This window comes from Pocillopora verrucosa, chromosome 1 (assembly GCF_036669915.1).
Source record: "Pocillopora verrucosa isolate sample1 chromosome 1, ASM3666991v2, whole genome shotgun sequence".
NCBI classification, from domain to species: domain Eukaryota; kingdom Metazoa; phylum Cnidaria; class Anthozoa; order Scleractinia; family Pocilloporidae; genus Pocillopora; species Pocillopora verrucosa.
In genome coordinates, this window is record NC_089312.1 from 20,056,325 (window position 1) to 20,076,966 (window position 20,642).

The 20,642-nt window shown below is 37.9% G+C and overlaps 1 protein-coding gene and 1 long non-coding RNA gene across 3 annotated transcripts; both read left to right on the forward strand.

Moving 5' to 3' along the window:
- The first annotated feature begins 1,311 nt into the window (after window positions 1-1,311).
- On the forward strand, window positions 1,312-3,559 carry LOC131791820 (uncharacterized). The gene is made up of 5 exons (XM_059109196.2): window positions 1,312-1,368; window positions 1,505-1,616; window positions 1,786-1,853; window positions 2,947-3,063; window positions 3,511-3,559. The coding sequence occupies exons 1-5, from the start codon at window positions 1,366-1,368 to the stop codon at window positions 3,529-3,531; spliced, it is 321 nt and encodes a 106-aa protein (XP_058965179.1). The 5' UTR covers window positions 1,312-1,365; the 3' UTR covers window positions 3,532-3,559.
- A 1,546-nt stretch (window positions 3,560-5,105) lies between these two features.
- LOC131791824 (uncharacterized) lies at window positions 5,106-12,183 on the forward strand. Of its 2 annotated transcripts, none has more exons than XR_010718142.1 (4): window positions 5,106-5,309; window positions 6,505-9,123; window positions 10,812-10,917; window positions 11,529-12,183. It is a non-coding gene; the product is annotated as an uncharacterized lncRNA (long non-coding RNA). The 2 variants fall into 2 exon arrangements; XR_010718141.1 differs by having other exon boundaries at window positions 8,948-9,123.
- The last annotated feature ends 8,459 nt before the right edge of the window (window positions 12,184-20,642 follow it).

Below are 20,642 nucleotides of genomic sequence, written 5' to 3' on the forward strand. Positions count from 1 at the left end.
TACTACCCAGGCCTTCACACCCTGATAATTTAGTGTTAACAACTGAGTTGAAAACGTAAATTGGCCACTGTAAAGGGTAAAAAAGCTAACGTTTCGAGCGTTAGCCCTTCGTCAGAGCGATTGGAGGAATTGTGGGTTGTGTGTAGGTTTATATGCAGAAGGTGGAGCTACGCTATTGGGGGAGTATGGTGACGAGAAAACAAGAAAAATTAGTTGAATGAAAGCGCTCGTTGATACCGTGGGAATTAAGAATACCGATTTGGAAGATAAATTTTTGTTTTTGTGTTTTGCGGCTTTCCGAACTACCTAGATGTAAGGAAAGGCCGCAAACTGCCATATCTTGTTTAGAATGATTAGGGAGATGAAAGTGTCTAACGACTGGTTTGGATGCGTCCTTGTCATTTATTTCTACGTCGCAAAGGTGTTCTCGAAATCGGTTACCAAGTCGTCTTCCTGTTTCACCAATGTATAACTCATTACCATAAGTGCAAGTTATGCAGTAGATGACATTGGCGGAGGTACACGTAAAGTGCCAGTGATCCTAATGGATCTCTTGGGTACTGATATTTTCACTACGCTTCACACCCTGATCCTGTTTAGGACAAAATCCGGTCATACCGTTACCGTGCTCACGAAAAAAAAATTTACCGATTGTTATACATCTATCACATCCTGCTTCGTGTAGTGTTTTCAGATAGAATGTTTTCCGTTAGATGTGCAGACCGCGCATCTTAAGCGTTCATCCAATATACTGATGAAGACCCTTTTCAAGAAGCCGGAAGAGTGAATTGGATATCCTGTTTACGAATCAAGGAGCCCATTACTCAAGTAATGGGCTCCTGACGAATCCCCTTAAGGATAAATGAGAGACTGTCTCCACCTCCAGACAAGTCATAGACAGACTTAGAAGGGAAGAACACGAGGATTTGAACCAGAATCAAAAATTTCTTCCCCCCCCCCCCCATACCCTAAATATCGACTTTCCTCTCTTGTTTGTTGTCCATTTGGTACTAATATATTTCCGAATTTCAATCAGCATTAGGCCCATGTGTTTCAATTTCCGAAGATTCTCATGAGCATAAGTTTGATTCTCCAGTTCCATAAACGAGAATTGTCGCAACGTGGTCCATTGTTTCTTCTTGGTCCGATTTTTTATTCCTCGCCTAATACATTTTTGTTTTCTTTATCATACCATACCAGTCTTTGATATCCTAATCTATATTTGCTCATGATCCTAACTCCATCTTTCACAGCAGTGTGAGTGAACCTGGGCTCTGTAGCCTCGCTTTGGAATGTTGCGTCTATCGTTGCAATGACGAGAACTGGACCCTAGTATTTTCTCTCTCTTTCGATCGTGCGAGCAAAATGGTAGGAAAAATATTTTGGTACTTGAATCCTGTTGAATCCCTTGCCATCTTTCGTCTTTTAAACTTTAAGACGAGTAGATGGATTCTTTATTCCATTTTTTTAATTAAAACTGTCATTATTTTCTCGTTGCATTCAGGTTAATGTGCCAAAACAGCGCCGAACTTATTGCAAGGGCAAGAACTGTCGAAGACACACTTTGCACAAAGTGACCCAGTACAAAAAGGGAAAAGATAGTCTTTATGCTCAGGGTAAGACTTATGGATGAACTGATACTAACTATTGATAGTGGCATCGTCTCTGTAAATATCTTGATAAAGAATTGCTCTTCGTGCTTTGTCGAAAGGTCTTTAAAAGTGATCGATCTTAGTTTTGGGGAACGTTCGAACAGTTCTTGAGTATTTTTGCCGTTTCTTTCAGGAAAACGCCGTTACGATCGTAAACAGTCAGGCTATGGTGGTCAAACGAAACCCATTTTCCACAAAAAGGTTAGAAAAAGAGACATTTCATGTCCGTACGATCATATGTTCAATTATTACCCCACTGCCCGCTTTACTTGTGTGCCTTAGGTCCAAATTTCGATCCAATGGTACATTATGCACTCTTACTCTGATTAGATCTTTCAGATGGAATGGATATAGTTTTAAACTGTTTAGTAGAAATACTCTCAATTTCTGGTGGAATGTTACGTCTCTATCGATGGAAGTTTTGTTTTGATATGAAATATGTATGGAACGAAAATTTTTGTCCTAATTTCAAGGAAATTGTTATTTTTGTGCACCTCTGTATACCAGTGAAATAAATATTTTATATAATTATGTGTCATTATCATTAGGCGTTTTTGTTTCTGTCTCAATGGTTCACTTTGAGTGCGGACTGCAATTTTTTGATTGCATATCGCAAGCCTCCTTTAGGCTGAGACCACGACAGGTTACATATCACCCCTTGAAGCATTATGCTTTGTTGTGATTATTTTTTCTGTAACAGCTACATTTAAGGATATGGTAGACCTTCAAGGGCCAATTTGTTTTAAATTTTTTTTTCTCAAGTCAAGTTAAACTAAATATAACTATCTTAACATGTAGTTATTTTCAAAATGTGTGAGTAGCCAATTTTAATGTTTCAAGACAAATGACTCTTGATATATTTTTGGCGGCATAAATATCAGTTACACTCAGTAATCTTGGCTATATTCTCTGCATATAAAACTAGAATGTAAATGGGGAAAGATAAAAAGGAGAAAAGTCTTTTAGTTTTGAAGATTAACTCCATATGATTGAATTTGATACCTTATTAATAAGCTCATTGAAACATTGTCTATTCCCATTTGTCAGGTCTTAGTTAATTTATGATTAGATGTAGTACATTTTCTAACCTTTCCTTTGACTTAAATTTGAAGGTGATTAGGCTTCCAATAGAACATTGACAATCTTTTAATAGGGAAACCCCGCCCCCCCCCCCCCCCCCCCCCCCACCACTGTATGCTCCTTTGTGATTACTACCAAATTAACCCAGGATAACCACAACTTCATATAAGATTATTACAGGGTTGAATTTTAAATTATTTCTTTAATTTTTAAGGCCAAAACAACAAAGAAAATTGTTCTCCGTATGGAGTGCACAGATTGCAAGTACAGGAAACAAATTGCCCTGAAAAGATGCAAACACTTTGAACTGGGTGGAGACAAGAAGAGAAAGGTAAAAGCAGGCTGTATTCATTTGTAAGGGTTAAAGGCCCTCGATCACTCAAGTGACTTTGCACTTGGTGGGTTATTTTGGAGCAATTTGTTGTATGCAGCACTCTCCCTGGTGGTCATCAAAATTATATCTAAGTTGTAAATTTCTCTTCAGCAGATTAGTGTTAACAGAAAGATAATTCCATGCTGTTGGGATCTAGCTATATACCTGTTTGACATCATACTGTATTTTAACTTGTTTACTGGTGGCCTGTTGGTTTTGAGAGTCTTGGTTGACTGAAGTAAACACAAATTCCATTCTGACCAAGACTAATCCCCTCTTACCACCTCTCTTTCCTCCTTTCTTTCCCCCCCCCCCCCTCTGAAACATTGATAGTGCAGAAAAAGGGCCATGATTAATGATGTGTCATGTATATCTCCTAACATTTTTCTTTTGTATTTTTTCTAGGGTCAAATGATCCAGTTCTGATTGTAATAAAGTTTCTTACAATGTGTCAGACTTGCATTTGTTTTGTTTGAGTTAAAGAAGGGTGAAGACAGATGTAGATTGTTAGCAGATAGTCTGAGATAAATAGATCCTTAAATTACTTGTATGATGTGGGAAACTTATTTCAAAGTTAGGTTAAGCCTCTCATTTACTGAGGGTTTCTGGCATTTTATTGAAAAGAGACTATGGTTTAAATTTTCCCAAAATATGACTGGATTTGATCTCCTTCTTCCTGCAATGTAACACCTACTTGAAATGACAACAATAGTGATCCTTTACGTTTAAAAGCAGCAAAGTGGATACTCTTAATTATTTCATAAACTCATCATGTTCAGAAACAAAAAACAGTATCCATGTGAAAATCTAGACTTTCCGATACTGCTATTACATACTGGGGCCCATTCATGGATTTGACTGTAATTCTTTTGAGCTTACTGAACCATTTACCAAAGCTTATTCAAGTGAAATTCAGAGACATGAATCAACCAGTGGTACTATTGCTCTCTCTGGAGGGAATGCTTGTCTATAGAAGAACCTCCCCAACCCCCCCTAACAAGTGCTCATGTTTACCTTATTCAAGGGAAAACATCCTCATAGGCTAATTAAAGAAATTTTCCAAAGTCTCAAATATAGATAGCAGCCAGGAGGGAATGACACAGCTGCGCAAATATTAATCAGTAAGTAGGTATGATATGAACATCATGGAAACTTTCAGAAAATTTTTGTCCTTGAAGAGAGCATTTTATCATTTCATTAGAGACATGCTCAAAAGAGCTGCTAAATAAGTGCAAGGTACGATACCTAGTTTGACCCTATTTGAAAAATGATGGAACGGTGAAATCTTTGGAAAGGTAGAATGACAGAATATTTTTATTTTTAAGATTTTTTTTCACTCAATAGTGTCAAAATTTTGTTTGTCAACACTAGTGTCCAATTTATCATTTTGGACTCTAGAGTATGATTTTTGATTATGGACACTAGTGTCTGATTTTTTATTTTGTCTTATTTGGTCACTGATCGTTTCGTACCCAGTCAGTTGAGTCGTTGCGTACCCTGCTCGGTCGTTTCCAAAGTAATAAACTTAGTTTTCCATGTTAACAATTGGAGAAAAGACATCGCATCTACAAGAGCTGTCTAACAAAAAAGTCAGTAGTCTAAATAATAGAAAAACCCTAACCTTAAAATGCTACACTTCCGCAGGGCAATACTTAAATTGTTTTTGTTAAGAAGGTCTCAAATATACTGACAGGAGAACTTTGTTTTTATCTTACTCGGTTGACTTCACCAACTTGTCCTTCGCAACGATTGATATCTGTTCACGCGCTCGTGCGTGAGGTATTTCGGATAAATGAATGATTTGACTAGCGGTTTGGGTACAAACCGACTCAAACTTGGGTAAGAACCGATCCAAACCTGGTTGCAATCGACCGCATTTTGGTTCGAAACGACCTGATACTGAGGGCTTACGCTCCAGTAGGACCTAGTCCTTCCCTGTCCCACAGAACATATCTGAAAGACGCGAAAGAACTGGTAACGAAAGAAAATGTAACATGGCGGTCGAAGTCTTGAAATTTCCTCTTTGACTATTGGTTTTATCTTCAAGCTAGGGCTAAGTACGCGTATGAGTGTATCATCTTTGATATTACTTATGGCACGTTTAATGCGAAAAAACACCGGATAAAGTGGCTGCCAAACGTTCAAAAGAAGAACATGTGGACAAGAAACGGAATGCAAATAATGCCAAACAACAACTACATAAGGTAGGTTTGTCCAATTGATTAACTGTTTTCTCTAAGTTGTAGGGTTTTCAGTCTGTATGAGTAACTGGTGATAGTACCTGTAGTGTACCCGGCCACTTCATCGCCGCTCGATGTTATAATTGTTGGCGTCTCACTTGTTTAATTATTGGACATTACGTACAAATGAGTGCACATGGAAGGGTATTTTTATGTGGTGTTGATCATGGATTTAAAAGAGTCGAATGGAATCCCCTTTGGAAACGTTTCTGGCGTTGTTTAATACTTAAATCAAGAATTAAAGATTTATAATGATGATATATGATGATCTATGATGATTTTATGATGGTGAGGTAGTAATAATTAACAGTGATACTTAAAGTTTTTTTATAATGAAATCTCAGCAAAAATTCATCAAAAATAATTTTTTTGTTGTTGTCAATTTGAAAAAAGAAATCTTTCTTTCCAAATTCACTGTCTGGAGCTAAACACCACTCTAATCACTTTTATATGAGATTTACTGGAGTTTTATACCTTGCTTTCATCAAACGGAATCAAACGGTTTGATTTACAATAAATTTTATTCAAGGTTACAGCCTTAGGACTCTTTCTTTAAAGTCCTGTATGATCAGGCACATTGTTTAGAGAGGGCCTGAACTTAGGCCAAACTTTTTAAAATTTTTTCGCTCTTTCACCTGGGCAAACATAATTTTTTTTATATCTACAGTTTGGTAAGAAAATAAATGTGTTCGTATCCAGACTTTGACAGCTATAATAGATATCCAGAGAATTTCGAAAGGCTATTTTTTTCGGAGCACTTGGGCATCCAAAGCTCTCATTTTATTAGTTAAAAACCTCTTTGACAAAGTATGATTAAAGCTTGTAAAACATAAATAGCAGAAAACTCAGGGTTTATTTTTGAAAGTGTTCCCTTACTTTCAAGCCAATTAATAGGGTTGTTTATTTGACAGATTTCTATAAAATTTGGCCAAAATGTTACCTAGATGTTGACATGCCAAAGGGAGAGTGACTCTTTTGATATTCTAAATACTTCTTCTTTTATGCCTTCTTATGTGATGAACATAAGCAAATATAGTTATCTTGGTAACCAACAGTGGAAAAAGCCCTTAACTCACTCAATTTGTAGTCTGCTTATTGACACAATTAATTTTGCCATGAATGCAATCAAATTTCAAACATTGTTAATTTTGCTTTTTAGGGCTTGAGTGCACTTACCACTGGACAAAATCAGTAAAATAGTATTATGTCAGATTCTTCATTATGTCAAAGTTTTTTTGCTTTATAGTACTTTGCTAAGATTTTATTACACAAGCAATGCATATACATGTAGGTGCTGCTTCCTGGAAGAAACCCTTGAAGGTCTACTGTAATGGTTAGACTCTTACTGTTGAAAATCTTTGATTTTTTTAAGTCAAATTTATGGAACTGTAATTTTTCTTAAGAAGGTATCTAGATTTGTTGGATTTTCCTGATAATTGTTCAGAATGTTTATCAGATGTTGACACTATGAATTTTGTGAGGCTTTTGTGTAATGTGAAATATTTCTTTTGTGATATATCGCATAGCATAACAACAACCAAAGCATTTTCCAAAGTCTCACACAGTTTGTTAGCCTATAATCTGCCAAGTGATACTGTCCAGTTTGTTTGAAGGTCTGTGGAAACACAGAGGCTGGTAATTTAATAAAGTAAACACCATTAATTTTGTGCTAAAAGGCTTGCACATGCCTACCTAAACAAAAACTGTGAAAACTTTTTTTATTTTCTTAATAGATACCCTATAAGCTTTACAGTGACATACAGTTTTCCATTGTTCCCTCAAAAGTAGTGCACATGGCACAATATTTCCAAAAGACACCCTACTTTGCTGAAAGTAACCTTAAAATGTTTTTTTAAATACTTTGGCAAATTTTGGCAGTGATACACAATGATTTGAGAATTTTCTTTAATTTTATTGGCTGACTGACTGGCTTACTGGCTGACTGAGAGATGCACTGACTGGCTAACTGGCTGACTGTGAGATGCATTGACTAGCTTACTGGCTGACTGCAAGATGCACTGACTAGTTAACTGGCTGACTGAGAGATGCACTGACTGGCTGGCCTACTTGCTGACTCACAAACTAACTTACACACTGATTTCCCAACTGACTGACTGACTGACTGACTGACTGACTGACTGACTGACTGACTGACTGGCTGACTGACTGACTGACTGACTCACTCACTCACTCACTCACTCACTCACTCACTCAGAGCTAGATTGGCCAGCTGACCAACCAAATGACTGACTAGCTGTCTGGTTGGCTGCCTGGCTGACCCATAGAGAGACTGGACTTTGCATTAAAAAGTCAGGCTTTGAGACCTGGATACTTGGTACTAAGTCAAATTTTATATGTTTATTTGGCCCCGTCTAAGAGCCCTCAGAATTTGGGGCATTGCTGGCCTGGGGTTGTCCTCCAAGGTGGAATTGGCCATATATGGCACTTTTTCGCTCAGTCATTGTTCCACAACCCCATCCATCAAATTACAATAGATTTTGATTTTGTTTTCTTTCTTTTGCATATTTCAAGTGATTACATTTTAGTGTGTTGGCCACATTGAATTGCTCTAAGGGTAGTAGGCCTCCAGTTTTTTATGTCCTAAGTTTTTCAGGGCCTTAGGAATTCCATGTCCTAGATTTAATGTAACCGATCTAACCAATGACATCAAATCAATCCAGAACCTTGATGTTTTTAAAAATATGATTAAAACAGTACTTTTTAGAGAGGCTTTTATTAGTTAGTTGACTACTCTTTTTTCTTTTTATTGTATATGTTTTCCTAAGTTAATTTTAGCAAGTTGATTGTATCTTATTTTTTAGAAATAAATTTTTACAACTGTTAGATATTTTCTTTATTAACTCAAATGTTTTTTATTTTTTAGAATTGCAATTATTGTAAAGCGCCATTGAGCTCACAGAAATGGTGCTATATAAGTTCTTGTAGTATTATTATTGATGTATCTGGCAATTTGGGGTCTTTCACACATTGAAACATGGTTGCCACAGGTCAAGAGAAAGTCAGGGAAAAATAAATTTGTTTAAGGTCAGGGAAAAGTCAGCAAATTTCACTTTGTGTCAGGCAGAAGTTACATTTTTGAAAGAATTCAGGGAAAAGTGAAATCTCAAGGAAATATGCAGTCAGCCATCCGGTCTTGGCCCTTTTATGATGTAAGGTGGTGACACTTTTGATGTTGGGTTTTTCTAGAAAGTCAATCTTTTTTCCATGTTACCTATGAGCAACTATCCATTCATGTTCACTGTATGTAACTTTATGAAACCATAAATTTATGGGTGTACAGGATGGCTAAGAGAGAAGGCTGGAGGCCATTCTAAGGACTCTTTGGGAAATCGCGAACTCAGTGGGTTCAGGAAAATTAACATTTGTCAAGGAATTTCAAAAACCTATGACTGCTGTGACCATGTTGGAAGGTCTTGCTGCCACCTTGAGTTATTTGAACCAACCATATTAAACATAGTATCATGACCAGAAATTACATTTTTTTCCCCACTTTCTCCTCAAACTATCATCCAATATTTAATGTGAATAGTTAATAGTAGTTAATATTCTATACTTGTTAGATATTCATTTTTTTCTTTCAGGATTTTCACTCTTGGAGCTCAGAGCCTTTGCTGCATGGCTTAAAACTGCATAAGTTGAAGTGGAATGTTCATTAGTCTTGAATGATGGTTCTTGTTGTGAAACAATCTCAGTACATGGATCAATTGGTCAAGCTGTGCGGTTGCAGAAGTTGTGTCTTATTTGAAGCCATGCACTGGTAAATAATCAAGTTTCAATCTCCTTAATTACAATATGTGGTTATTGACTACCTGACTGACTGTTGTGCTAGCTGACTGTCTTATTGACTGCCTGGTTGGCTGGCAGGCTAACAGAGAAACTAACAGGCCAGCTGAGTGACAGACTGACTGACAGACTGACTGACTGAGAGACTGATTCACTGGCTGGCTGGTAAGTTGGCTGACTGGCTTGCCATCTCTCTGGCAGACTGACTGACAGACTAACAGGGTAACTTAGTATTATAAACTGAGTTGGTAACGTAAATTTGCCACCGTAAAGAATTTCAAAGCTGACGATTCCAGTGGTAACCCTTTGTCAGAGCAGATGGACTGACTGACTTAATGGCTGACTGAGTAATTAGCTGTATGGTTGTCTGACTCTTTGGCTTGCTGAGAGACTAATTGATAGACTGACAGATTGGCTAATTGGCTGGCTGGCCGACTGACTGTCTGACTGATTGGTTGACTGAGACACTGACTGGTTAATTGTCCCGCTGAAGAAAGGATTAATTCAGATATTCTAAACAAGTACAGACTACAAATAAAATGAGTCATTGCATTTTCATTTGAGAGACTGAGACTGAATGACTGACTCACTTGCTAACCACCTAAATGACTGACGACTAGCTAGCTAGCAGGCTGCCCTACTGACTCACTTCTTAACTAGGGTTCATGTGGGTCCTGGAGAACCTGGAAAGTCCTGGGATTTTGTTTCAACATTTTCCAGAACTGGAAAGTCCTGGAAAAGACTATAGGTCTGGAAAGGCCTGGAAATCTGCTGAACTCAAGCAATAAAATTTTCAGAGTGTGCGTTACAAGAAAGAATTGGAGAATTGATTTTGAAATCTTGGGAATGAAAGAATTTGAGGTGAAATTTGGAGTCCTGGAAAAATCAGTCGGAGTCCTGAGAAAGTCCGGGAAAAGTACGTGAAATTTGTTTCTGAAAAAGGGTACAAACGCTGCTGACTGGTTGGCTGGCTTACCGTCTGACTTACAGCCCAACTGACCCGCCTACTGAGAGACTGATTGACTAACTGTGTGGCTGGTGGGCTTTCTGACCTGACACTGGCTGACTGACTGACTGGTTGGATGGCTAACAGACCAAATGACTGGCTGAGTGACTTAGAGACTGAACAACTTGCTGGTGCGCTTCTACCATAAAGCTACTTGTTGTAAGACTTTTGTGAAGTTCTTGAACACTGACAAACAAATTGTAGTTACTGCTTGTGCGACTGCGGACAGCGATTCATCTATAAATCAGGACACAATATGTCAAGTTTACTGACTGTTTTTGTTACTTAGATGACTGTCTACCATTATAGGACCATTACAGAAACTACGGGTCATGAAATTTTCATTGGTCGACCCACTTTGTTGGGGGGAGGGGGGGACGGTAAAATGTTTGGATTGACGCCATTATCCTTAAGATATTAGAGACCTACATTAGTCAGGACGGCAACGCCGAGGAAGACGTTTATAAAATTATTTTCTTTCGCGATTGGCTGGTGTGTTAACCGTCTCTTACGGCGCCACACCAAGCTTACCTTCAGCATGACATACATGTAAGTAAGCAGCGTTAAGTTCCAAGTGGAAACTTAAATAATTTGCAAGCAAGGTTTCCGTTCTCAGACCACGCAAATTTTGGTGATTTCACGTTCTTATCTTGCAGAGGACGGCTTAGAAATGTACAAAGTTTTAAGACGCACCTGCTGAGCTATTGTTCAGCCCAATAGACGATGTCTATCGTGATTTAGAGTTTCAGGCTGAAATTACAGGTTAGAAAGCTCTCCATCTTACTTAGTCTACAGTCATATTTTACAGAAACCAAATCTTCTTAATTCAGATGTTAAGTTTGGCAACGAGACGCTGTCAACTTACTTTTGATCGTTTATCACTTTCACTCGCAAAATGTTTTGGAGCAGCAGTCTTTAGGTCAGAACACGACAATCAGAAAATCAAATCAGTGAAGAATTTCAAACCTTGCGAGGTTGATTCTGCATAAAGGTTCAAAAATACCGTTAGGTTTGACTTCAACAATTTCATCAAATTTAGTACAGTGATTTTTTTGTCTTCAGTGCTTTTCGCTTCAGTGTTCTGTCAGACCCAATTTTTAGAGAATTTTTTTCTTTAATTTCGTTGTCGTGCAGTACAATTTATTTGCAAGTGGGCCTTATTCCAGCGATCAAAATGGTTCTGTTAGGTCAGTTATTTTTTTCAGCCTTGTGTCATGTAACGAAATGAAATCGCCGGTGATTTTTTGGTGTTTTTTATTTCTCTTTCTCTTTCTCTTTCCTATAAGCTATTGTTTGTCGTATCATCAATAATTACTGTCAATGCTTCTTATGGCTCAAATGCTTGGTCATGATTTCATTTTCCTGTTTTGCAGGTTTCTTCGACCTCCTAAAGCTGAATACCAAGGAACACGATTATCTTGAGCATGGGAAAGACAAATATCAATCTTGAAAAGAAAGCTAAATTGGATCGACCCCCGATTCAGATAATAAAATGAAACATTGGGGTTCGATCCGTCCACGATCCCCCACCACACCTGTCTCTATTAGACAGTTTAGAACAGTTATCTGCCTTGGAAGGAAATAAAAAACGATTCCCTGTTCACCATCTAACACCACACCCGCCACTTTCTCACATTCTCATACTACACTAATATTACAATAGTTTTAATAATTCTCATACTACACTAATATTACAATAGTTTTAATAAAGTTGTTTTTACCCATCCGACCTCCCCCGCCGCACCCACCTCCCGCAAACAGTTTTCTGATGTATTTGTAAAAGTTGTCTACCTTATGGGAGTAACGTACATTTTCAAACGCATGCGTTTTTTCTGAACCAAATATCTGTCTTAATACACATGCGCAAGATAGCCAGCTTTAATAAATACTTAAGAAACAGTATGAGACGGGACGGTGGCGGATCGGACCCCAAATTTCGGTTTTTATAATTTTCTTAGGTTGACCTGAAAGAAGAAAAGATGTACATTGGTAAATCTCTAGAAATCAATAAACATCATTTGTACTTCCTCGCAGTCAAAAAGACGCGAATTGAGAAAATATGGGTATGGCTTTCACACCCAAGGAACTAAACAATCAATGCGTTCTTTCCCCCCATATTTCCTTGAAATTAGGCTGGAAATTCTGAACGGGATTGAGAACCTGTTCTCACCAAACGTCTGTCATGATAGACATTCGTGTTAGAAGATATTGGTATCACAAGGCAGGCAACTCTTTCTGACAATTGACAAAACTGTCTAACTCGCGATCCCCAATTAATGCCCACTCTTTCTTGACCTCTTTCTTGATCTTCGTGAAATTTGTGTAGAAATGAAGAACGAGGATTCATATACAGCACTTATTATGTAACACATAGCCACAGTTACTGACAAGTCCTCCAATCAAAGAAAAATATCAACCTTGGAAAAAGCACGTATTTAGACAGACGTTCAGTTACACAAAACTTATCCGTTTGAAATGAATGTTACTAGCAGATGGAAAACTTTTATAAAGACTTCACAAAACTGGTTAAAAGTGGGTGTGAAAAGGGTTGGCCGACGACAGGAGAACCACCAATAGTCTTGTTTTCTTTCCAAAGTTAATATTTGTCCATGACCATTTCACAAGTTTTCGCTTCAGTGTACAACGTAGTTACACTCACCAGAAAAAAAGTATTCTCGCCTCCCTTGACTTTCTTTTGTACGCTACGATGGCTGAAAGAGGACAGGGACGCGGTTATTATTTACTTACTAGTCGGCAGTTCTAATAATTTACTGTTCACAGACAATTCATGGACCGTCATAACAGAATGATTCATGTGCAAGAGGAAGAAATTAATGAGGCGAAACAATGAATCAATCAAAAGAGTTCGAAAAATGTTCCCATGAAGGAGTCTTTTAAAAAGTTCTCGTTGAACTGTAATTTCACTTACCACTCCTCTCCCACTGCACTCTTTCTAAACTTGTTACCTCCATTGTTGTTCCTAATTAGTTTGTGGCTATCTCGCAAAATTGGTATGTTTGGTACCTATCTAAGTTTTACCAGTTAAATTCTGCAGCTTCGTTAAAATAAAATGCGATATTGTGCCGCGAAAACACGATTCAAAACATGACGACGATGCTCCTTGACTTATATCAGTATTAACAGATGCAATTCACTAAAAGGAATTAGTTGGAAAAAAAAAGTAACCCAAGGGTAGGTCCCTAGTAGTTAGTTATTAGAGGATTGGAATCGAGTTTTATGTCCGACGAATTAAATGGTCCATCATTCCTATAAAAATGACGACAAAACTTAATGTAAAAATGGGTTTTTCTAACTCTCACCGACTGTAAGGGTTGTCCAATTCGCCAATTAATTCGTCGTACTTCACGCGTTGCTTTTAGAACGAGAAACACCTTTGTTGTTTGTGCACTTGGCGCGTTACTTTTCAGTAGCGCAAAGATTTCTCTTGTTATTTGTGCACTTCACACGGTGCTTTTGAAACGAAGAATACTTCTATAACTAACTAATTGTTTGAGAGAGGATTGCGCCTGAATCAAGAAATCGTCGAGAGACAAGACGTACAGCTGAGTAAAATGCTGTCGACGAATAAATAAGCATATCATATCTCTCGGTTCACACGTGCGCTATGATTGGTCACTTAAGTGGGCCGTAGGTCACTGTACATTGCGTCGGTACATAAATTTTTCTTTTCTCTAAGCTTAAACTTTTCTGTAAGTTAGGTAAGTAAATCCTTCCATTCTTCTGAAAAAGTTTTCGGCCCGCGAAATCAAAATGTTTGTTCGGATTAAAACCTCCCCCTCTAATTGAATCAAGAGATATAACAAATATTTCATTAACTTCGTTTTTAAGGTACGTTTGTAAGTTACGGAACCTCGTTTTCTCTGCTCGGATTTATGGTTTGGATTTTTGGTTTTCGGTTTGTTTTTCCAAAACTATTTCCTTTACCTGAAAAAGTCTTTTCACCTCGTATTTATTCGATTTTGCGTTTAAATCACAGTTTCCGCAATGTGATCATGTTCATCGGTTAAGGCTGTATCATTTTGCGTCGGTACATAAATTTTTCTTTTCCCTGAGCATAAACTTTTCTGTAAGTTAGGTAAGTAAATCCTTCCATTCTTCTGAAAAAGTGACCTTTAGTTATATTCCATTACGGCGAAATAATTTGTTCGAGCCCTTCTTCCTCCGAAAAAGCTGAATGTTGAATTTCATTAGTTGGCCGTAAGTAGGTTGTTTTGCTTTGCTGTATGCTAGTTGCGGATTGACGTATCCATTGCGAGATTTTGTTGAAGAACTGTGCATAAGCCGTAAATTGTACTCGCAACGCTTGGAAAGCGCTTTACATTCTTTATATTCCATCCTTCAAAGTAAATTCTGATTGACTGAACCCGCTGTGAAAGAAGCCCAAGCCCACGACATAAAAATATCTAAAATGATGCTCCTATGTTGTGTGCGTCAGCCTCGATTGATTACGTGTAGCTTCTTAATGATAACAAACCACTTGCCTTAGACACCTCATAGAATTGATCACAATCTACTGAAATCCAAGACGATTATATACCATGATAGTCCCACTCTTACTTGAATCCTGTAATCAGATATAAAAAAAAAATCATCTAGATTTTTTCTTTCCGTTTACTTGCAAGTTTAAGGGTATGAAATATTATCTAAAATCAGTTACCTTTTCTGAATTTTTTTGAGAGGATACCGACTCCTTAAAGGGTCAACCCTTAATTACCCTTCTTTTGTAGAAATTCAAACACCCGATCTGCGCATTAAGACAGTCCATTGTCCAAAATAGTTTTATCCTCCTTTTAAGGAGCCCAAGTCTTTGCATCGCAGATCAAGACTGGGGAAGAGATTTTTTGGGTGACACCAACCCTTAAAGGTGCAACTTTATGCATCCCATCTCTTGCACAAAGTCAAACACCTAATCAGCTCATAAAGACAGTCCATTGTTCGAAATAGTTTTACCCTCTTTTTGGGGGTACCAAGTCTTTGAATAACAAATCAAGACTAAGGAAGAGATTTTTTTGGGTGACACCAACACCTTGAAGGGTCAGCTTTATCTCTCCCATCACTTGCACAAAGTCAGACACCCGATCATAAAGCATAAGGAAAGTCCATTTTCCAAAACATTTTTATCCTCTTTTTGGGGGAACCTAGTCTTTGCATTACAGTTCAAGACTAGGGAAGAGATCTCTTGGGTGACACCAGCCTCTTGAGGGGCCAGCTTTATGTCTCCCATCTCTTGTACAAAGTCAAACACCCAATCAGTGCATAAAGACAGTCCACTGTCCAAAACAGTTTTTTTTTGGGGGGGAACCAAGTCTTTGCATCACAGATCAAGACTAAGGAAGAGATTTTTTTGGGTGACACCAACCCCTTAAAGGGTCAGCTTTATGCCTCCCATCTCTTGTACAAAGTCAAACACCCGATCAGCACATGAAGACAGTCCACTGTCCAAAACCGTTTTTTTTGGGGGGGGGACCAAGTCTTTGCATCACAGATCAAGACTAAGGAAGAGATTTTTTTGGGTGACACCAACCCCTTAAAGGGTCAGCTTTATGCCTCCCATCTCTTGTACAAAGTCAAACACCCGATCAGCACATGAAGATAGTCCATTGTCCAAAACAGTTTCATCCTCTTTCTTGGGACCTAGTCTTTGCATCACAGATCAAGACTGAGGAAGAGACTTTTTTGGGTGACACCAACCCCTTGAAGGGTCAGCTTTATGCCTCCCATCTCTTGTACAAAGTCAAACACCTGATCAGGACATAAAGACAGTCCATTGTCCAAAACAGTTTTATCCTCTTTTTTAAGGACCAAGTCTTTGCATCAAAGATCAAGACTAAGGAAGAGATATTTTGGGTGACAACAGCCTCCTGAGAGGCCAGCTTTATGTCTCCCATCTCTTGTACAAAGTCAAACACCTGATCAGTGCTTAAAGACAGTCCAGTATCCAAAACAGTTTGGATATTCCTGTATATTTTTTAGGTCTTTTTCTTGGACTTAACAACACTGTATTTTATTTTGTATAAGTTAACTTATCTCATGAATTACTTGCACTACCACAACCGCCAAGAGATAACAGGAAGAGTATCTCTCTATCTTAGGTAGGAAACAAAGAAATTATCAGTGACAGTTACAAAAGATATTATTGAGTTCTACAGTTAAAAAGTGTTTTGCTCTAATCTGGGTATTAAAATGCAGTTACAGTGTGTGTATGTTTGTGTTTAATTTAAACAACCTTTTAGAGATCCTTTGAACCATTTGAAAGGTGAAAAATTGATTTGGGTTCAACTATAATATATGCATACTTTATTTGGAAATTTTTTATTCAGCAGGGAAGGGGATAGCTGGTTAAGACTGTTTCTAAATAAATGTTCTATGCAGTTAGGAATAAGAAAAAGCATAAGAAAAAAATTTCCCATCTTTCATGCACTTCACAAAGGTAAACTACAAACAAACCAAAACTTTGTTTACCAGGATCTTGTTTACCTGTGTCAGCCAATGATTGGAATCCACAGTAAAGCAATCATCAATAAACATGGTTGAAGGTTGGCATACATCCTGAAAAAAAAACAACATATTTTTAATGTTTTCCTTGCAACATCAGTTTACACAAAAAGTTTGATAACGATCCAATAACAATTTTCCATTTCTGGGAAACAGTTGGCAAACAAAGTTGATAGCTTTTGTATTTTGCAATCAGTCATTTAGTGTTAGTCATGTAGTCAGTTCGTAAGTCAGTCAAGAAGTCAAAGTTAGTTGACTTAGCTGAAAGTTAGTTGATAAGCTGGTAAACCCAACACAATTTTAATTCACTTTTAGCTACCCAGGACTTCACCCCCTCATGTGTTAATTCCCTATAAACAAGGTAGGCAACAACCAATTAAGAATTGCTTTAAATAAGATTTGAAGAAGATGGCCACCTTGGTAAAGCACCTACCAGAGAGAAATCTAAAAACAATTTTCCTCTTGCAATCCCATTACTTCCATTCAGACAAAACTGGCTTCAAACAGAGTTTTCAATGTTAAACTTCTGTATATGATCATTAAATATTCATCCCCTTTGTAACAATTGTTAAACTGATCATTTTAATTCTGATCAAAATCTTCCACTTGCTGGCATACAAGCTTGCTCCCTGAGTTTCACATAAAAAGTCCTCTGAAAGGACATGTGGTAATTGTTTAGCAAAATTTGAGTTAATATGTTCTTGGAAACTCAAAATCTTTTTTTGGCTAGAGATGTATGAAATGTAAATAAACCTGATGCACAATTGGGCGCAAGCAACAGACGGAACGGGGAACACCATGCGGATCTTTGCGTTGGACTATAGAAAAGCCTTCGATCTGATAGATCACAGCCTCTTGCTATCGAAACTCTCGACCTACAATATCAACCCTTACATCATTAATTGGATAATAGCCTTTCTTAAAGATAGGAAACAAAGGGTCAAACTTGCACATGATTGTCTCTCAGAGTGGGGATCGGTCCGAGCAGGAGTACCGCAGGGAACAAAATTGGGACCGTGGCTATTCTTGGTTATGATAAATGATTTGAAAGTACCATCAGCCAGTGATTGTATAAAATATGTAGATGACACGACAGTGTATGAAATCATAAGCAAGGGTGGTCCTAGCAATGCTCAGTCTATGATAAACGAAGTAGCTACCTGGTCAACACTTAACTCGTTTCAACTTCATCCGAAAAAATGTAATGAGCTAAGAGTTTCCTTCGTGCGCTCCCCTCCTTCCTACGATCTCATAGAAATTAATGGCTCTAAGGTTAGCGCCGTTAGTGTCGTGAAATTACTGGGTGTGTATTTTCAAGACAACCTCAAGTGGAACACTCACGTTACTGAGATGATTAAAAAGGCCGCTAAGCGCCTTTACTTTTTAACTCAGTTAAAGCGAGCTAAGGTACCATCACCAGAATTAGTGAATTTTTATGTTGCTTGCATTCAATCCGTCTTACTTTATGGATGTCAGGTCTACCATTATAGTCTCCCCGATTATTTGAGCTTAAGTTTAGAGCGTGTCCAAAAGAGAGCCTTGAAAATTATATACGGTTATGATAATCATTATAGAGAAGTGCTTCAGATGGCAGAGCTGAAAACCCTAAGGGATCGGAGGGAAGACCTTTGCTTAAAATTCTTTAACAACATCGTCTCCAATCCCTTGGATTGTTTGTACCACTTACTGCCTTTCGACAACCGAGATCAACTTATGGAGTTACGACGACGCAGACCATTTAGAGTTTCCTTTAAAACAAATCGGTTCAGAGATACTTTCATTCCAACAAGCGCAAGACATTTTAATTGACATCTATTACAATTGTATATGGGCCCATATGTAAATTAGTTCCCTTTTAGGTTTGATTTTATTGTATAGTTCTATTATATAATTTGTACACCTTTGTAATTCAGCTTCCAGCTGCTATTAAGGTATTCTTAATAATAAACGTCTAAACGTCTATGCCAGGATATATGATAAAACAATATCAATATTTTTATCAAAACCCATTCATAAAGTTAAAAGTCAACTGAAAGAACTCACGAAGATCTTGAGGTGTTTCAGGTCTCACTTTGTGAGTTTGCTTGAAAGCTTCCAAAGTATACCTGGTAATTAACACCAGAATATTCGCCGGAGCTCTAGCAGGTGCCAGGTCTCATTGAAAGTACTGATTAAGGAGCCCTTGTTGGTATGCCTGCATGAAAGCTTTCGAAATATTTTTTTTTCTTCATTCAATACCTTTTCACCCACTCAAAGAGTGGAGATGGCAAAATATCTTTGGTTAGGCTGTGGAGGAGACTAAAGCAGCACCAAAGCAGTTTAAATTTGCCAACAATTACTCAGACATCAATGGCAATAGACCATAAAATTTATGTGTCTGAGTTTATTTCAGATAAATTGGAAGGTTTTTTGCTATCTATTGAATGCGATTTTCATTGGAATCTTTTGAAAGTAAATTTTCTTTTTCTTTTACAAAAGTGCAAACATCAGTTACTTAGTGGTCCACTTCAATGCACCCTAGTAAACCCAACACAATTGTAATAAATCTCTTTTTTCATGCACACTCTGTTTCATCTGTGCTATAGAACAATTGGTTCATGCTCTGCACATATATCAAGATATGGATGTAATTGGGAAGTTTGGAGAGCACTCTGAAGGTTAGAGATGCTCTTAAGTTTGCCTCAAGCAACTCTTGTGCTTCTCTCCTGTTCTCCAAACTTTCAGTTTGCATCCATATCTTGATAAATCTTCACTAAGCATAAACCGATTGTTAAATCAGCAGAGTCCACACTACCTACATACAACTATCTGCTATGAAATGGATACATCTATTGACATTTTCTTTCACAAGATTCACCCCAGCTTGTAGGCTGTCTACAATGGATAGTATACCGCAGATACAGTATACAGCTATCTACGCTTTCTACAACAGATGCAGCTATTTAGCTGCATACGAGTGCAGAGCTCTCAGGAAAATATTTAAATTTCCCGCGTTCAGGTACTAAAACAATTTAAAATGAATTAAACAGTTCCTTACCACGCATAAAAATAAATTGAACAGGAGAAACGTCTTAAGAATTAAAATGAAATAGAAAACAGCGTGCAAAGCAGAACAGCCTCAAGAAATACCTTGATGCCTGGACGACTTTCAGATGTTTCTGTGTCCGCCAGCGGTGAGTGCGTGAACATAAACATTCGCCGTTTTTGTGTTCTTAAGCCTCTGTAACCATTTCCATGATATTCAGCGGAAGGAGCCATATATTGATAAAGGTGATTTAATAGCCAAGTGATGCAGAAGGGGCATTTTGTCACGAATTTTCATGCCAAAGAAAGGTGTTCCTTCCTGCAGCCATACTTTGCATGCGCGACGTGGTCACGATGGTGACTTGAACCCAGTCTTCTCTCTATTACCTTTAAGAACCAAACAACCTGGGTGAGGGAGGGTGAGGATACAATACTTGAGTAAGTAATAACATGGCTCCTGACCGAGAGATCATGAAAAATCTCTTGCTCCTGACTACGAGAAGTACCTACGTTTTGGCGAAGTCCGTTGCGGGACTGGAAAAAGAAAAAAATGCCAAAAAAAATGTTAGCGCGGACTGAGTTGTTTCCCCTTCGATTTTCCACGCGTTCTATGGGAAAGAGCGAGATCAGATCCCGCGGGAACCTAGGCTGACCCCAAATTCCGCGGCCAGTTTGTCTTCTCTAAGAGACATAATTAAGCTGAATGGTCTGAAACTGAGATATATTTTGACTAATTTGGCATTAAAGCGGTATTGGATTTAAAAACAAAGGTACCAAGATTTCTAAAAAAATCCCATAGTAAAAAGTTAAAAGTTTCGTTGAGAAATATTAACGGCAGCAGACCAGAAAGCCATAGAGAGGCCAAATTTGGCGTTGAAATATGTTTACGAGTCATTTGCCATCCTCCAATACGGTATTTTTTTATTTAAGTCCGGACTTGGGGATCA